Source organism: Helianthus annuus, chromosome 13, assembly GCF_002127325.2.
Source record: "Helianthus annuus cultivar XRQ/B chromosome 13, HanXRQr2.0-SUNRISE, whole genome shotgun sequence".
Lineage (NCBI taxonomy): Eukaryota > Viridiplantae > Streptophyta > Magnoliopsida > Asterales > Asteraceae > Helianthus > Helianthus annuus.
In genome coordinates, this window is record NC_035445.2 from 43,096,447 (window position 1) to 43,115,535 (window position 19,089).

At 41.1% G+C, this 19,089-nt stretch overlaps 1 protein-coding gene across 1 annotated transcript; it reads left to right on the forward strand.

The window, feature by feature from the left end:
- Positions 1-2: 2 nt before the first annotated feature.
- LOC118485445 lies at positions 3-18,538 on the forward strand. Its single transcript, XM_035981571.1, has 2 exons — positions 3-1,042; positions 18,242-18,538. The coding sequence occupies exons 1-2, from the start codon at positions 65-67 to the stop codon at positions 18,326-18,328; spliced, it is 1,065 nt and encodes a 354-aa protein (XP_035837464.1). The 5' UTR covers positions 3-64; the 3' UTR covers positions 18,329-18,538.
- The last annotated feature ends 551 nt before the right edge of the window (positions 18,539-19,089 follow it).

Sequence of the window (19,089 nt, forward strand, 5' to 3'; positions counted from 1 at the left end):
GTGTAATATCGCAATCGATTTGAAGAATGGCCAGAACTTCAGTGAAGAATCAGCAAAACAACAGATGGTTTTCTTAGCATCTGTACTGGAATCGTATGAAGGCCTCGTTGCAGGAAAGATTGGAAATACTAATTTGACAAAAGAAGAGTATGATCAAATAGACCCTGAGGAGATGGAACTGATGGATATCAGATGGTGCATGGCCAGTGCAGTTCGTCGAGCACAGCGGTTCATGGAGATTACGGGGAGGAAGTCAATTGGAGGGCCATCTACCAAACTGGGTTTTGATAAATCCAAAGTGACATGTTTCAAATGCAAACAAAAAGGACACTTCAAGCGCGAGTGCAGAAATTCGTATATTGCTGATGATTCTAAAAACCCGTTCAACGAAGATTATTACAAGAAAGCGATTTACCATCAAAATAAGTCTGAACCACCAAGGTTGAAACAGCAGGAAGAAAAATCAAGGGCTCTTGCAGTCATTTATGATGATGAAGGTTATGACTGGAGCAAAGAAGTTTTTCCAGAACAAGATGCTGTTGGTTATGCATTTGTTGTAAAAGATGATCATGATACCTGGTGGAGAAGAGACAGTGCCAGATGGGAGATTGGCAAGCTGTATGAACCATTTCAAGAAGCACAGAGAGCCAAGAGATGGAATGAAGAGTTGGAGTGTTACTTAGACCCACAGGGTAATCCAGTGGTAGATCCGTCAAAAGTTGATTTTGATGCTGTAACCAATGTGTTTCCAAGTGAGCGTACTTTCAACACGAAAAGGCTTTCTGATAAAAGCTATTTGCCAGAGTTGATGAACAAGTTGAGAGAAGTCTTTGAAGCAAGTCTACCGAAGGTGGTAGAGATGAAGAAGAGAAAAGAAGAAGAGTTGAAGAAGATGATTGAAGAAGTAAAGACTATTGCAAAGCTTGCTGGTGAAGAGAATCAAAAAGCTGAGGAAGAACAGAAGCCGAAAGAGATGGAAGAAAAAGTTGAGAAGATACAGGAGACAACGGCAGCTGAGCACGCCAAGGTGTCAATCACTGAGGTAATAAAATCTTCTGAATTATCAAATGTTGAATTGGTTGTAGTAAAGGAAAACAAGTGCAGGAATTGCATTGAAAAGTGCAAAGCCTGTACTGAAAAAGAAGAAATAATAAAAACAAAAGATAATGAAATGAATAAACTTGAAAATGCTTTAAAATTGAAATGTAAAGAAAGGATTGACACAGAGCACGGCCCCGTGTTGAGCTGGACACGCCCCGTGCTCAGCTTTCTTCTTGTTTTTGCTTTGGGAGATGCTGTCGAGGAGTCGGGCATGCCACGTTTCTTGCTTTTCTTTGTATTTATGTTGGATTTAGCTGCATTTTTGCTTCTTTTGTTCATTTAAGCTCTTTTAACCCTGAAAATACAAAAGGAAGACAAAAGCACACTTTTTTCCAACATTAATACTTAAAAATGGTTAGTTTTATGCCTCATTTGATGTAATTTATATGTTGCATTTTACTCACATCACTAGTCGCTGTGTACTCGCTAATCGCAATCGCTATTCTCGAACGCTCGCGGACTTTGAATGATAGGTTTCTGTATTCTGACTGCCTCTTGTGTTTATGTGCTTTTGTGTTTCTGTGCTTTACGTACTTATGTGCTTCTGTGCTTATGTGAATCTGTGGTTATGTGCCTATGTGCTTATATGTTACATGATCGTGTTCCTGAGCTTTAGTAGTATTAGGCGTGTGAGGTGAGATTCGATTATATTGTGTCTGAGTCCCATGACGATGTATGTTGCAGACAATGTCATCATCTGGACCCCGTCACCCCTGAACTACTCGTCAAGAACAGAGAGACAAACGCCTTGCTGCTTTCGTCGCTAAGCAAGTGGCGAATGTTTTTCCTCAGATTGTGAGTGAACTATACGATAATGTGAGCAAATCTTCTGAAGAGTCCAGGACTGAAACTCCTAAAGCTACTCCTAAAGCTGCTTTTAGCTTCAAATAGTTCAAAGCTTGCGGACCGAAAGAATTCACTGGCGAGGATGGCCCTACGGCTTTATTTCAATGGTTTGATTCGATCGAGGTCACCTTGCGCCAGAGTGGCTGTCCTGACAATCTCCACACTCTGAATGCTACCGGCGTCTTCCAGTCCCGCGCTTTAGACTGGTGGACGGCCGAGAGAAACAAACGCGGAAACGACGCAGCTTATGGTCTAACATGGGATGAGTTGAAGAACGTCATGTTGGAAGAGCTTTGCCCTCCCCATGAGCGCCAAAAGTTGGAGGACGAATTTTGGCATCTAAAGCAGAAGCATGGTGACAACGCTGCTTTAACTGCTCGCTTCAAGCAGCTCAGTATAATCTGTCCTGATAAAGTCAAGACCTCTGATATGACGATCAAGAAGTATATCCGAGCCCTGCCGGATTGTGTTGCAGATTTTGTGCATGCTTCAAAGCCAGCAACAATCGAGGAAACTTACCTGCTTGCCGCTGAGATCAATGGCAAGCGAATTAAGTCTGGCTACTGGGATAAAGCTACCAAGAACCTGCATCATGCTACCGCCGCACCAACCGCTGACACCGCCGCCGTTCCTCAGTCATCGAAGTCCTCTCATCGCAAGAGGAAGAACAACAACTCTAGCAACAAGAACTGTGTTGTCACTGTTGCTGCCCCGCTTCGAGCTGTACCAGCCCCGCAGCAATCTCAACACCGATCAGCTCCAGCACCAGTTACCCAAGCACCGCCGGCAAAGCGTACTTACACTGGTCCTCACCCTGCTTGCCCGACATGTACCTACCATCATCCAGTGGGAATCGCCTGTCGATTCTGTGCACTGCAACATGTACGGCCACTTCACCGCCAATTGTCGTACAGGTCCTCGACAAGCACCAGCTCAAGCTACTGCTCATCAAGCTCTACTTCCAGCTCCTCAAGGCCAACAAGCGGCTCAGGCACCCGCGATCAACGCCAGAGTCTGCGTCGCGTGTGGTGATCCCAACCACTTCGCGAACATGTGCCCAAACAGAGTAGTGAAGCAAGAGTCGCAACAGCAGCAGCCCCAGCAACAACAACAACAACAACAGCAACAGCCTCAGCAGCAACAGCAACAAGCTGCCCGCGCCAGAACTTTCAACATCAATGTGCGCCAAGCCCAGGCTGACAACAACGTGGCCAATGGTACGTTTCTCGTGAATGGTATTTATGCTTCGTGTTTGTTTGATACTGGAGCCGATAACTATTTTGTATCGTCTGAGTTCGAAAAGCTCCTTAATCGTAAGCGCTCCCATCTCCCCTCGACGTTTGATGTCGAAGTTGCCACTGGAAGAACTGTCGCCGTTAATTATGTTCTTCGTGATTGTACTCTCGAGCTGAACAGTCACGTATTTCCGATTGATCTCATTCCAATGCAGCTCGGAAGTTTCGACATCATAGTAGGCATGGACTTTCTTCGAGAAAACCATGTTGAAATTGTGTGCTTTGATAGGATTATTCGATTCTCGCTCGCGAATGGTGACCAACTATGTGTTTATGGTGAAACTCCTTCGAAAGGTCTTAAACTCATGTCATGTGTCCAAGCTAGCAAGTATCTCCGCAAGGAATACAGAGCTTTCTTGGCAAACATTGTAGTAGCGGAGAAGGAAAAGAAAAGGGTGAACGACGTTCCTGTTGTCTGTGAATTTCCTAATGTGTTTCCATAGGATCTTCCCGGACTTCCGCCGAGTCATGATATCGACTTTCGTATCGACCTCATTCCTGGAGCAAATCCTATTGCTAGAGCTCCTTATCTACTCGCTCCGTCCGAAATGCGTGAACTCTCGAGTCAGCTCCAGGAACTACTTGATAAAGGCTTTATTCGCCCGAGCACCTCTCCGTAGGGCGCACCATTCCTCTTCGTTAAAAAGAAGGATGGGTCGTTCAGGAGGTCCATCGACTATCGGGAATTGAATAAGTTGACTATTAAGAATCGTTATCCCCTGCCTCGAATCGATGATTTGTTTGACCTGCTACAAGGTGCTACGGGTTTCTCCAAGATCGATCTATGCTTAGGCTATCACCAGCTACGCATCCAAGAGGAGGATATACCCAAAACCGCTTTTCGCACTCGTTACGGCCATTATGAGTTCGTTGTTATGCCTTTTGGTCTAACCAACGCACCCACGGTTTTCATGGATCTGATGAATCGGGTGTGTAAACCATTTCTTGTCCGCTTCGTCATCGTGTTCATCGATGATATCCTGATCTATTCCAAGTCGAAAGCCGAGCACACGCCGTGACACCTGTGTCACTTCAACCATCAAACAAATTCCAAAACAATGAAATATTGTATCTCATACTTGGGATTCATAAAAATATGTGTATCATTTGCACACATCAACTCTTGTTCGATTTTAAGCTTTAAATCGCTCTCTGGAAGGTTATACGCGCTCTGATGCGTAAAAATAACCAGTTTAATCCAACGAACACTCCGGAATAGTGACATAGGCTTAACATAGCTTAAATAACTTTTACATAACTTAGAAATAAGTTTTGAAGGCTTTGGTGTGGCAAAAACAAGTTAATTCGCTTACAGGGACTAAACTTGACAAACTGCGAAAGTATGCCAATTTGAACTGTAACGAACATTCCGAAACATGTCCATAAGTTAAACATACCGTAAATATCCTATACATAGCTTAGAAATAGGCTTTGAGGTGTTTGGTATGCTAAAACAAACTTTTGGATCATTCAGGGGCTAAAAGTGTCAAAAAGTGCACAAGTTTGCACTTTTGCGCATAACTTACGTTCTGAATACATCCGGACATCCAAAAATTTATGTAAGCATACTTATATTATGCCTTAGTGTATGGCATGAGAAAAATCCATCCGTCGTGCAATTTGGATCGTCTTTCGCGCTTATGCGCATTCCGTCGTAATTTACCGAACATCGCGACCGTACGGCCAAACGAACCGACATCCGAGATATTGTTGAGCACATTTTAAGTTCCCTATACTTTAACTTCATTTTAGAGCTTTGAAATGGGGTTAACGGGGCTTAAACGTGTCAAAAATGCATCAAATACCAAGTTTTGGAGCTGCAGGGACCAAAACTGTAAATCTGCCAAACTAAGGGCTTACGGACCGTAAGCCAAAACCCATACGGTCCGTAAGGAGTCCCCAGTACAGCAGATTCATTGAATCCACTTGCAGTTGGCCTTTCGTTCGTTCAAGGGGCAATGCCCTTTCACCCAATCAAGAGCCAATGGCCATTTTCAGTAACCACAACATTGTGACAAGTGTATGGACGAGATCATGGCACGATATTCGATAAACGATCCTAACGGTTATGCTTTTCCTATAAATACCCCCCCCCATTTTGCTAAAATCTCACACAATCTGATCTAAAGGCTCTAAGTTGGAACCATTGTTTCATACCTGAGCCATTTTGATCTAGATTAGCATTCGGGGACCCTCCGTAAGTATTCTTTCGTTCTTTTATTCGTTTTTCGAGTCCGAAAGTCAACGTTTTGTTGACTTTCTGCATTGACCAGCCTATGGTCAACCCGAAGTTTTGGCCAAAATGTGCATTCTTACATATTTTGTAACCAAACTACTCGTGAGCATCAAAGCCGTTTGTTTTGATGCCAAACCTGTTTTCTAATCTTAGTTAAGCATGTTCTAACATGCTTAGCTCGTCACTTTTAGTTTAGTGCTTATATAGGGTCGTAAGGTAAGCGATCTAAACCATCGCTTATACTTTCGAACCCGACCCATTTGGTCGATCATTAGGATCCGACCAAACACATTAGGTGACCATAGCTATAACCTTCCGAGGTTATACCTTGTGGTCATGATCTTAGGCGTTCCAGATGCGTTCTACGCGAACGACGCGTAAGGTAGCATAAGCTACCTAAACGGGTCGTGATGGGTCGCAAGCACTTAGGTTAGGTTTCATTTTAGTATGTAGGCTTTGTTAAACCATATTACACGAGTCTCCATACTCGTTTGGTTTACGAACCCGCATACTATCCGATCCTTCCGATTTGGTCCGGTATATTAACATAGCTACCTATTAGGTGCCGTCTGATATTCCGTAATCTCTAGCATTGTTTGGTTATCATACAAGAACTTCTAAGCAATCTCAGGTGAGTACATTGTTCCCCTCTTTTACTGTTTTCAACTGTTTTGGGGTGAAGCATGTGTACCTATCTGTTATTTTCATGATTTCAAAGTATAATTGATTATACATGTTAGTATTTATCTTTTGACAAACTAAATGACTATCTATGGTTTAAACAATGATTTCTCAAAGATTACAAAAGTAATTGTTGGAATAGTACTTATTTTGTTCACCAGACCGATTGGTAGTATGATATAGCGCTATAGGACTAGACACCTCATTCCTGTTGTCATGGAATGTCTGAAACCAATTTGTTTCTCCATCCAAATAGGGATTTCCTTTGTGGTATCCTTATAGTCTCAAAGGTGTAGTTTGATGCACTAGGTCTGAATGAATTCTTAAATCGCACCTTTAAAGTATATTTTGATATACTCCCAAAAAGTATAGTTTGATATACTCTCATGTGTGGTATTGTACAGAACCAACCGATGCATTTTATCAACAAACCAAAACATATTTTTAATATGTTATTTACAAATCCAAAGTATACTGTTAATATGCTACTATAAGGTTATTCGTTTAACCTTACATTATTTTACAAAGCATAACTTTTGATTTATTCAAACACCTTGTTTTGTACAATTTTTACTTGTGGTTTAAGAAATCTCATTTCACTTACCATACATAACTTTTGTTTATACATTACATGGTTTACATTTAACTTGTGTTATACAATAACCTTGGACTATTGGTTTAAACATGAACATTTTATATTGGTGGTTTGGTTGGCGTAAGTGACTTAAGTAACGAGGCGGGTGCAATATGATACAAGCATGGTGGATACGCCGCTGGTACTTCCTATATATAAGTGTTTGTATGGTATCACCTATCGTAGCGTTATTTAAATCATTTCAATTTAGGTCATATAACATTTTATACAAATAACACACTTTTCACAAGACAATGATTTACAAACGACTTATCTTATACAAACTCATTTTACATGGTTATCCATTTAACCACACAGTGTTCTCTTATTTTTACATATCATCTGATTTTACCATTTTTTTTAAATGATTTACAAGACAAAGCAAATTACAAGGTTCATGACTGACTGTTATTAAACGTTTTCTTTAAACTCAAGTCATGAATCCCATTTTCACAAAACCTATGTATCTCACAGGCATTTTTATGCTGACGTACCTATTTTTACACATGTTTCAGGTGCCGTCTTGAGATGATTGTTGATATATGCTACATTTAGGATGGACTCGTGCCTTAGCAACTTTAAAACTTGGAAGATCATAGTTGTACTTATTTGATTGTATTAGAACAATGAGTCCATTTAATCAATAAAACAATATTTCAATTTCCATGTGTTATGAAACAATGATTCTGTTACAACACTCCCCGACGTTTCCGCCACGTTTTGTTGTTCCACGTGGTCGGGATGTGACAGAAAAGTTGGTATCAGAGCCAATGGTTATAGGGAATTAGGTTATTAGTAATGCTTTGACCTAGTCTATAACCTTCCTAGGTCCCTAACGCGAGTTCACTTGCGTTTAGTTATAAAACAATACCGTCACCTATCCTTAGGCGACGACCACAACAAGAACATAAATTTCAAAACCGCTTTGAAAACTAATCATCTGTTCTAGGATGATTGATTACTAGGTTTTGAACCCTCTGTTATAAGGTTTTGAACCCCTTTGAATTTTCAAAATCCCGTCAAAGTTGGTCTAAATAATGTGAACACATGCAAACTGGAAGGGTGGGTGCCTGTACCCTGAGTTTTCTGTCTAAGGCTAGAGTGTTCGTACAAATCCTCATGATCGGACCAGTCACTCTTACCTGGGAACTCTTGGGGTGAGTGTCTACTTATAGGCGAGCATGTCTTCGCGATACATTATTTTTGACCTATTTGCTTTGATTAATCACCCAGGTCGTTTGTTGCTTTGTAGTAACAAACAAATGACCACTATCCTTGCTTTCATCAGATTTGTTTCATCTCATTCTTTTTGTCTAACTCTCTCACTCGTTTCCTCTCATGTTTCCTCTTTTAGAATGCCTCCTCGACGCGACAATCAGATGGCGAATGCCGAACGGGCGGAAATTATCGCGCAGCAAATGGCTGCTGCCTTCCCAAATCTTTATGCTCAAATAACTCAAGCCATCAACAACAACAATGCTCCATGTAATTTCAAGATTTTTAACTCGGCTAAACCACTCAAGTTTAGTGGTTCTGAGGGAGCAACTGGGCTTCTTCAATGGTTCGAGAGCATTGAGAATACTTTCCGTCACGTTCAGTGTCCTGAAAATCGCAAGGTCGAGTTTTCTTCGAGTGTGTTTCAGAAGAGGGCTCTTACGTGGTGGAACGGGGTTATGAGAGACCGCGGTGCTGAGGTTGCATTAGCACAGACTTGGGCCGAGCTTAGGGCTCTTATGATGAAGGAATTCTGTCCTCGTCATGAGCTTAGGGCTCTAGAAAGGGAATTTGACGATTTAAAGCAAGACAGTGGGGAACATCGAGCCTATACTGACCGCTATGAGGAATTGAGCTTGTTATGCCCTACTATGGTTACGCCTCTGGATAAGGCGATTGAGAGATACATTGATGGGCTTCCTGACGTAGTTCAGGATATCGTTACTGGCAGCAACCCTACTACTGTCAGACAAGCCATTGAATTGGCTGCCACTCTGACTGAATCCCATATCAGGAAGCGCAAGCTATTTCGGAAGGGCCACTTAAGACCATCTGACAAGACTGCTCATGTGGAACCAAAGGAAGAAAATGCTGAGGTGTCCAAAAAGAAGAAGCGCAAAGCCTCTCAAAGCTACACTGTAACTGCTCAAGACAAACAAGTTGCACCGAACCAGCCAGCACAACCTCGTAAAAGACAAAAATATGTTGGTACCGCACCTTTGTGCAACAAATGCAACCGTCATCATCTAGAGCAAGAGCAGTGTCACAAATGTACCCACTGTGGGCGGTTGGGACATTTGATCAATGTTTGTCGTTATGCAAATCAAGCTGCTGCAAACCCTGTTGCTGTTCAAGCACGGTTCCCTCCAGGGTCATGTTATAACTGTGGTGACCTTACCCACTACAGGAACAATTGCCCAAGGCTTGTTAACATACCTCCAGCGCGTGGACGAGTGTTCAACATCAATGAGGCAAATATGAACAATGATGCAGCAGTGAACAATTAGTGTTTTGTGTTTCCTTGGTTGTTATCTTTTGACACTTCAAGACAATTCCGTTGTTACATAAATAAAGATTTGTTGTTTTTATTTCTGCAAAATTTATGCGTTTGTATGAATGCTTGATGAAACCTTATGATGTCAACCCAAAGACAAACTACTCGTATGGTTCTATCATATTATGATCACTTGTGATCTCCCCAAGAACCTTAAACTCTCGTTTCTTTTAAGAAACAAAGTCAAACTCTTATTGAGAATCCCTCTATCTTTATAGACAGATCCTTAAAAATCATTAAAGTACCAAATGAAATCCATGGATTGGATTCCTAGTGTGCTTTGAATATCCATACCTAAAGGTAACAAAATAAAGAATCAAGTTAACTAAATTTGTGCTTATGTGCTTTCTTACATGTTTTGTGGTTGTATATGATCCATCCAAATCCTCATAGAATCTTTCATATCTCATACGAGAGATTCATAATAGGATATCCAGAGATACTATCTTAAACCCTTAATGGATTTCAACATTGTAGTTAAGTCCCTCTGGTTATAAAGTATTATTCTATAATTGGACCTCTTGAATGGTCTGCTTAAACAGATTGATCTTGAAAATCTAATTAGAAATATCATGTGATGATGTAACTAAAAATGATCCCCTAAGTGGTCTATTTAAAGAGATCGTACGACGGCCTAGTTAAGAAGATCATGTGTTGATCTAGTTAAAAAGATCGTTCGTTGATCTAATTAAAAGGATCCTTTGGTGGTCTAGTCGAATCGCTTCATATTTATTCAAGTAATTTTTCCTACGCATTATGAAATGGACTGTGCGGACTGTGCAAGGAATTACGTAATTATGGAGGCCTACATAATTATGAAATTCAGTGCACAGGAGCCACAGGAAGCTTCATCATGTGTTAAGACCTAGTGACAAGAATAATGATACGGGAGAAGTCTCGGACCTCGACCAATGTCATTTATTCTCACGCTCCCCCAATTCTGATCTCAATCACACACCAAGTTTCCTATGATAAGTCTTCATAAGAAACGTTCTTCTGTCCGTAGTTCAAAATTCCATGTTTTATTATTACAAGGAATTCACTTTGAGGGTTAACAAATTCGCTAAGAGTCCTAACATGGCCCCGAGTTTTACTTAAGGGTTCAAGGGATCTATTAGAAGGCGAAACCGTCACAGCTGTCTTCACAAGTTTCCTCTAGAATTAAATTTCGGGACGAAATTTCCTAAAGTAGGGGAGACTGTGACACCTGTGTCACTTCAACCATCAAACAAATTCCAAAACAATGAAATATTGTATCTCATACTTGGGATTCGTAAAAATATGTGTATCATTTGCACACATCAACTCTTGTTCGATTTTAAGCTTTAAATCGCTCTCTGGAAGGTTATACGCGCTCTGATGCGTAAAAATAACCAGTTTAATCCAACGAACACTCCGGAATAGTGACATAGGCTGAACATACCTTAAATAACTTTTACATAACTTAGAAATAAGTTTTGAAGGCTTTGGTGTGGCAAAAACAAGTTAATTCGCATATAGGGACTAAACTTGACAAACTGCGAAAGTATGCCAATTTGAACTGTAACGAACATTCCGGAACATGTCCATAAGTTAAACATACCATAAATATCCTTTGCATAGCTTTGAAATAGGCTTTGAGGTGTTTGGTATGCTAAAACAAACTTTTGGATCATTCAGGGGCTAAAAGTGTCAAAAAGTGCACAAGTTTGCACTTTTGCGCATAACTTACGTTCTGAATACATCCGGACATCCAAAAATTTATGTAAGCATCCTTATATTATGCCTTATTGTATGGCATGAGAAAAATCCATTCGTCGCGCAATTTGGATCGTCTTTCGCGCTTATGCGCATTCCGTCGTAATTAACCAAACATCGCGACCGTACGGCCAAACGAACCGACATCCGAGATATTTTTGAGCACATTTTAAGTTCCCTATACTTTAACTTCATTTTAGAGCTTTGAAATGGGGTTAACGGGGCTTAAACATGTCAAAAATGCATCAAATACCAAGTTTTGGAGCTGCAGGGACCAAAACTGTAAATCTACCAAACTAAGGGCTTACGGACTGTAAGCCAAAACCCATACGGTCCGTAAGGAGTCCCCAGCACAGCAGATTCATTGAATCCACTTGCAGTTGGCCTTTCGTTCGTTCAAGGGGCAATGCCCTTTCACCCAATCAAGAGCCAAGGGTCATTTTCAGTAACCACAACATTGTGACAAGTGTATGGACGAGATCATGGCACGATATTCGATAAACGATCCTAACGGTTATGCTTTTCCTATAAATACCCCCCCCATTTTGCTAAAATCTCACACAATCTGATCTAAAGGCTCTAAGTTGGAACCATTGTTTCATACCTGAGCCATTTTGATCTAGATTAGCATTCGGGGACCCTCCGTAAGTATTCTTTCGTTCTTTTATTCGTTTTTCGAGTCCGAAAGTCAACGTTTTGTTGACTTTCTGCATTGACCAGCCTATGGTCAACCCGAAGTTCATGGAACTTCATAACGTGAGTGTGATCACGATGGTTATAGTCCGTAGTGACTACACCTACTGATTACCACGTTATCTAGGCTCAGTGACGAGTCGTAGTTTCGGCCAAAATGTGCATTCTTACATATTTTGTAACCAAACTACTCGTGAGCATCAAAGCCGTTTGTTTTGATGCCAAACCTGTTTTCTAATCTTAGTTAAGCATGTTCTAACATGCTTAGCTCGTCACTTTTAGTTTAGTGCTTATATAGGGTCGTAAGGTAAGCGATCTAAACCATCGCTTATACTTTCGAACCCGACCTATTTGGTCGATCATTAGGATCCGACCAAACACATTAGGTGACCATAGCTATAACCTTCCGAGGTTATACCTTGTGGTCATGATCTTAGGCGTTCCAGATGCGTTCTACGCGAACGACGCGTAAGGTAGCATAAGCTACCTAAACGGGTCGTGATGGGTCGCAAGCACTTAGGTTAGGTTTCATTTTAGTATGTAGGCTTTGTTAAACCATATTACACGAGTCTCCATACTCGTTTGGTTTACGAACCCGCATACTATCCGATCCTTCCGATTTGGTCCGGTATATTAACATAGCTACCTATTAGGTGCCGTCTGATATTCCGTAATCTCTAGCATTGTTTGGTTATCATACAAGAACTTCTAAGCAATCTCAGGTGAGTACATTGTTCCCCTCTTTTACTGTTTTCAACTGTTTTGGGGTGAAGCATGTGTACCTATCTGTTATTTTCATGATTTCAAAGTATAATTGATTATACATGTTAGTATTTATCTTTTGACAAACTAAATGACTATCTATGGTTTAAACACTGATTTCTCAAAGATTACAAAAGTAATTGTTGGAATAGTACTTATTTTGTTCACCAGACCGATTGGTAGTATGATATAGCGCTATAGGACTAGACACCTCATTCCTGTTGTCATGGAATGTCTGAAACCAATTTGTTTCTCCATCCAAATAGGGATTTCCTTTGTGGTATCCTTATAGTCTCAAAGGTGTAGTTTGATGCACTAGGTCTGAATGAATTCTTAAATCGCACCTTTAAAGTATATTTTGATATACTCCCAAAAAGTATAGTTTGATATACTCTCATGTGTGGTATTGTACAGAACCAACCGATGCATTTTATCAACAAACCAAAACATATTTTTAATATGTTATTTACAAATCCAAAGTATACTGTTAATATGCTACTATAAGGTTATTCGTTTAACCTTACATTATTTTACAAAGCATAACTTTTGATTTATTCAAACACCTTGTTTTGTACAATTTTTACTTGTGGTTTAAGAAATCTCATTTCACTTACCATACATAACTTTTGTTTATACATTACATGGTTTACATTTAACTTGAGTTATACAATAACCTTGGACTATTGGTTTAAACATGAACATTTTATATTGGTGGTTTGGTTGGCGTAAGTGACTTAAGTAACGAGGCGGGTGTAATATGATACAAGCATGGTGGATACGCCGCTGGTACTTCCTATATATAAGTGTTTGTATGGTATCACCTATCGTAGCGTTATTTGAATCATTTCAATTTAGGTCATATAACATTTTATACAAATAACACACTTTTCACAAGACAATGATTTACAAACGACTTATCTTATACAAACTCATTTTACATGGTTATCCATTTAACCACATAGTGTTCTCTTATTTTTACATATCATCTGATTTTACCATTTTTTTTAAATGATTTACAAGACAAAGCAAATTACAAGGTTCATGACTGACTGTTATTAAACGTTTTCTTTAAACTCAAGTCATGAATCCCATTTTCACAAAACCTATGTATCTCACAGGCATTTTTATGCTGACGTACCTATTTTTACACATGTTTCAGGTGCCGTCTTGAGATGATTGTTGATATATGCTACATTTAGGATGGACTCGTGCCTTAGCAACTTTAAAACTTGGAAGATCATAGTTGTACTTATTTGATTGTATTAGAACAATGAGTCCATTTAATCAAGAAAACAATATTTCAATTTCCATGTGTTATGAAACAATGATTCTGTTACAACACTCCCCGACGTTTCCGCCACGTTTTGTTGTTCCACGTGGTCGGGGTGTGACACACGCAACATCTACGTTTGGTTCTCGACCTACTCCAAGGGAATCGACTTTATGCCAAGTTCTCCAAGTGCGAATTTTGGCTGAAGGAGGTTCAATTCCTCGGTCATATTGTCAATAGTCAAGGTATTCATGTCGATCCCGCGAAGATCGAAGCTGTTAAGAGTTGGGTTACACCAAAGAACCCGTCTGAAGTCCGTTCTTTTCTCGGACTAGCGAGCTATTATCGCCGATTTATCGAAGGGTTCTCTAAAATCGCCATGCCGCTTACTTCTCTCACGCATAAAGACAAGCCTTTTGTTTAGGGAACTGAATAAGAGACTGCTTTCCAAACCCTCAAGCATATGCTCTGCAATGCTCCCATCCTCTCTTTACCCGACGGAAACGACGACTTTATCGTCTATTGTGATGCCTCGAACCTTGGTCTTGGTTCTGTTCTCATGCAACGGGACAAGGTTATCGCCTATGCATCTCGTCAGCTCAAGATCCACGAGAAGAACTATACAACCCACGACCTCGAGCTAGGCGCAGTTGTTTTTGCGTTGAAGATTTGGCGACACTACCTGAATGGTACCAAGTGTACGATCTTCATCGATCATAGGAGCCTACAACATATCTTTGACCAGAAAGAGCTAAATATGCGTCAACGCCGGTGGGTAGAACTTCTCAACGACTAAGACTGTGAGATTCATTATCATCCTGGCAAAGCAAATGTCGTTGCCGACGCTCTAAGCCGACGAAGTTATCTGCATAGCGCTCGTAATGTTCCGGCCCAGCATCATCTCGAAACCCTTATCTGTGAAGCCCAGCATGCGTATTTTACCGAACGCACTTTGAAGAAGGAAAGGATTTATCACGATGGAGCCCATCCTGTGAATAAGTCGAATGGGATATTCCATTATCTGGACCGAATTTGGGTCCCTAAGCAGCCGATTTACGATAGATTTTGATGGACGAAACCCACAAGTCTCGATATTCTATTCATCCCGGTGCCGATAAAATGTACCAGGACCTTCGCTACAAGTACTGGTGGCCGGGCATGAAGAGAGATATCGCCCTCTATGTTTCGAAGTGCCTGACTTGCTCGAAAGTCAAGGCTGAGCACCAAAGACCCTCTGGCATGCTTGAACAACCCGCAATCCCTATGTGGAAGTGGGAGAGCATAACTATGGACTTTATAACGAAACTTCCGCGCACGCCGTCAACTCACGACAGCGTCTGGGTTGTCGTTGACCGTTTGACCAAATCTGCTCATTTTCTGCCGATACGAGAAGACTACAAGGTAGAAAGATTAGCTCGAATCTACACCGATGAGATCATTTGTCGACATGGGACGCCTCGCGACATCATCTCTAACCGTGATGCCCGGTTTACCTCGCGTATGTGGGAAACATTTCAAACAGCTCTCGGTACTACGCTTAATCTAAGTACCGCATTCCATCCCCAAACCGACGGTCAGACTGAAAGAACGATTCGTACCTTTGAAGACATGCTTTGTTTGTGTGTCATAGATTTTGGTGGTAATTGAGACGCATACTTACCTTTAGTCGAATTCTCGTACAATAACAGTTATCATTCCAGCATTCAAATGGCACCGTTTGAGGCATTATACGGAAGAAAATGTCGATCGCCTATTGTATGGCATGAGATCGGGCACTCGCAATTAACCGGTCCTGAGCTATTGCAAGAAACGACTCGCAAAATCCTCCAAATACGAGACAATCTGCTGAAAGCTCGGAGTCGTCAGAAAAGTTACGCCGATAGATGACGCAAGCCCCTTGAATTTGACGTTGGCGACCATGTACTCCTAAAGGTATCACCTTGGAAGGGTGTGGTCAGATTCGGCAAGAAAGGAAAGCTCGCGCCTCGATATGTTGGACCCTTTAAGATTCTGGAAAGGATTGGAAAGGTAGCCTACAAACTCGAACTACCGGACGAAATTCCCTTAAGTAGGGGAGGCTGTAACACCCCGTGTTTCGAAAGTCAAAGTCAAAGCCAAGAATGAAGACAAAGGGAGAAAAGGTTGCTAATTGTGATCTGTCTCTCCTTGCTCAATTCCTGTTTTGACTTCTTTGACTTGTAGATAGTCTTTTTATGCTTTTACGTTAGTTGTATTATGTGGAGTACTTGTTAATAATCGATGTTTATCGCATGTTTTATCGCTTTATTGCAATCGCACTCGCAACTCGAATTATGTGTTCTAGATATTGTTTTATGTGTGTGTGTTACTTATGTGTTACTTGCGCATGTTTATTTATGTTTATATTGTGGTGATCAATCGCAAATCAATCGCAATCGAATCGCAAATGCTAAACGCAAGTTAATTAAGATGATTGTATGTTAGATATAGTAGTTGGGATTAAAAGTAATTTGAATGGGAAACTCTATCGCATCGCAACGCTCAACACGCGAATCGAAACCGCAAAATTCGTCACACCGAACACTCGAGTCGAGTGGCCAACCGATCGAGTGGACAACCGATCGGGCTGCCACCCGATCGACCAGCCACTTTCCTTTTATGGAAACCCTATAAATACCCCTCATATGTCAACATCACTTGATGTTGACAGCTCTCACCCGACCAGCTCGCTCCAGCCTACTTTTCTTCCAATTTCTCGTGATTCTTGTAAGTTTTCAACCTAAATCTTGTATTTTCTTGATCCACACGCACTCCTACACCTTTCTATCTTTTAAATCTTAACTTTTAACCATGAAATCACTAGATTTGAGGTGTTCTATGATGATGTCATCATGGAGTTCTTATGAACTTCATGTTTTGGCTTCAATCCACCAAGAACAACTTAGATCTGAACGATTTCCACATAAATAAACAAAGATCTTGCATAGATCTGAACATATTCATGGTGAAAAGGATTGAAAGATGGTTTTCCAACTTTCTTTCAATTCTTTTACACTCAATGCACTCAAAACCGATAGAATCAGAGCTTGTTCTGATCTTCTACTCCTTCTTAGTGATGTGTTGGTTCAAGATCTGGATTCTATCCAAGAGATGTTGTTTTCGGGTTTGAACATGAAAAACCGACTCGAACCATGAACTGTTCAGACTAGGGTGATTCCTGTTCGGCTGGGTCACTTGGGACGAGATAAGGGTCCTGTTGTTCGAGCATGATAACAAAACGTCTCATTCAAAGCTACAACACTTCAAACAGAAACAAGTGTTAGGACGATCAGACCGTCAGAACGGATTGCCGTCCGATCGGGTTACCACCCGATCGGATTGTCGTCCGATCGACCGGCCATTCGATCGGGCTGCACTTGGTTCCATACTTAAACTATTTCTCAAACTATTAAAGGATCTGAACGTTGAAACGGATTACCACCCGATCGGATTGCCATCCGATCGAGTGACCGTCCGATCATGTGACGCTTGGGACTTAAACAATTTTCAACATGTTCAATGCATACGGATTGTCACCCGATCGGATTGCCATCCGATCGGGTGACCGTCCTGCGGTGAACTTGTTCTCAACCTGAGAAGCCTCGCCAGTCAGATCGCCGTCCGATCGAACGGTTGTTCGATCGACCGACCTGAAGGGTAGAGATACTTCTCTATTTTCAAAATGCTACAACGAAAACTTCAAAAGACAAGCCATCATACACAAACACATCCTCACCAAGCGAGATGACGATCCAATCGAATGGCCACCCGATCCGGTGACCATCCGAACGGATTGCCATGCGATCGACCGGCCACCCGTTCGGATTGCCATCCGATCGGATTACCGTCTGATCCATTGACACTTGTATCGTTTTACGCGCCGCTTATCGTTTATGCTATCGTTCTAATCCAGCTAATCTTACTCTAAGCGCTCCCTTCAATCCATCATCGCTGTGAGTATACTCGAACCCTTATTGCTTTACGCACTTTTGGGTGTTACATACGTTACTTATTCTAAATCACATCGAACACACACTACACAAGACTTTAACGCTAACCGTTACCGCATGTTATACGTGACTTAATGAATGCTTGTTTTTGATGTTTACACATGGATTGCTGTCTACCTGCCTTAGCAACGATAGTACTATAGTTTGGACTCAGCACCTGTTCACTCAGGGGTTGTTAAGGACAATTAATTACATGTCTCAAAGTGGTGAGTGTGTATTACGAACTGCCTTGCGCAGTCAACCCGCAGTCATTAGTATTGATAGGATCATGTCGATAACTTACGTGGTTCATTTCACACTGTGTACGTACTGGTTATGCATAAACGATTTCGAACTCTATTATATCTATTAAACTTGTATGCTCACCTTTACACTATGTGTATTGACTTTTACTTTAACGTATGTGGCAGGTGCTTAAGATGTTTAAATGCTTGGCTTGCTGTGAAATCGAGGCTAGGAAAGGTCTAGAAATAAATAAACGAATTGTCTGTATTTAAATTCTGAGTTGTTGGAACAGAACAATTTGTCTTGACTTTGCCTGTAATAATTATGTTACTTTTTATGTCATGGTATGGGACGTTATGCTTTAAATAAATGGTAATCGTAGTTGTTATGGAAACTTCTGGACAATCTGTTTTCCTCAGTGCCACGCCCCAATGTTTCCGCTATCGGTTGGGGTGTGACAGATTGGTATCATGGCCATAACTATAGGGAATTAGGCAAGGATCGACCTAGTCCGGGTCGATGTCTTAGATACGACCTAGTCTATAGTTAGGTACCAATAGACCGACTTGTGCACACCCTGTAGGGGTTTTGTACGAGCTTACTTGCTATCTCTCGCTATTCTCGCTTACACTACACTATCACTGCACTCTAATTTTCAAAAATGAACAAGCGATTAGGTCAAGATTAGGTGTGAAAACCGCAAACTCTCGACTAAATTGCTTGTTCGACCTGCATTTTTATATATAAACGGGACAATTCGCGTTGAATCAGGAGTGAAATCCATACTTTGACGCATAATTCTTCCTTATTTTATCAAAACAGGAACGAAGTTGTTAATTCAGGGGTGAAACCCGAACCTTGACGACTTGTTCCGATCTCATTTTGGTTTTACAAAACTCTCACCAAAGTCTCGACGGACTCCAACAACTCGAAGTCACACTATAACTGGAAGGATGCGTGCCATTCGCCCAAAATCGAGGCGAGTGCACAGTCTCGAAGGTCAAAGTGTGCACTGAAAGTCCTTGTGAATAGT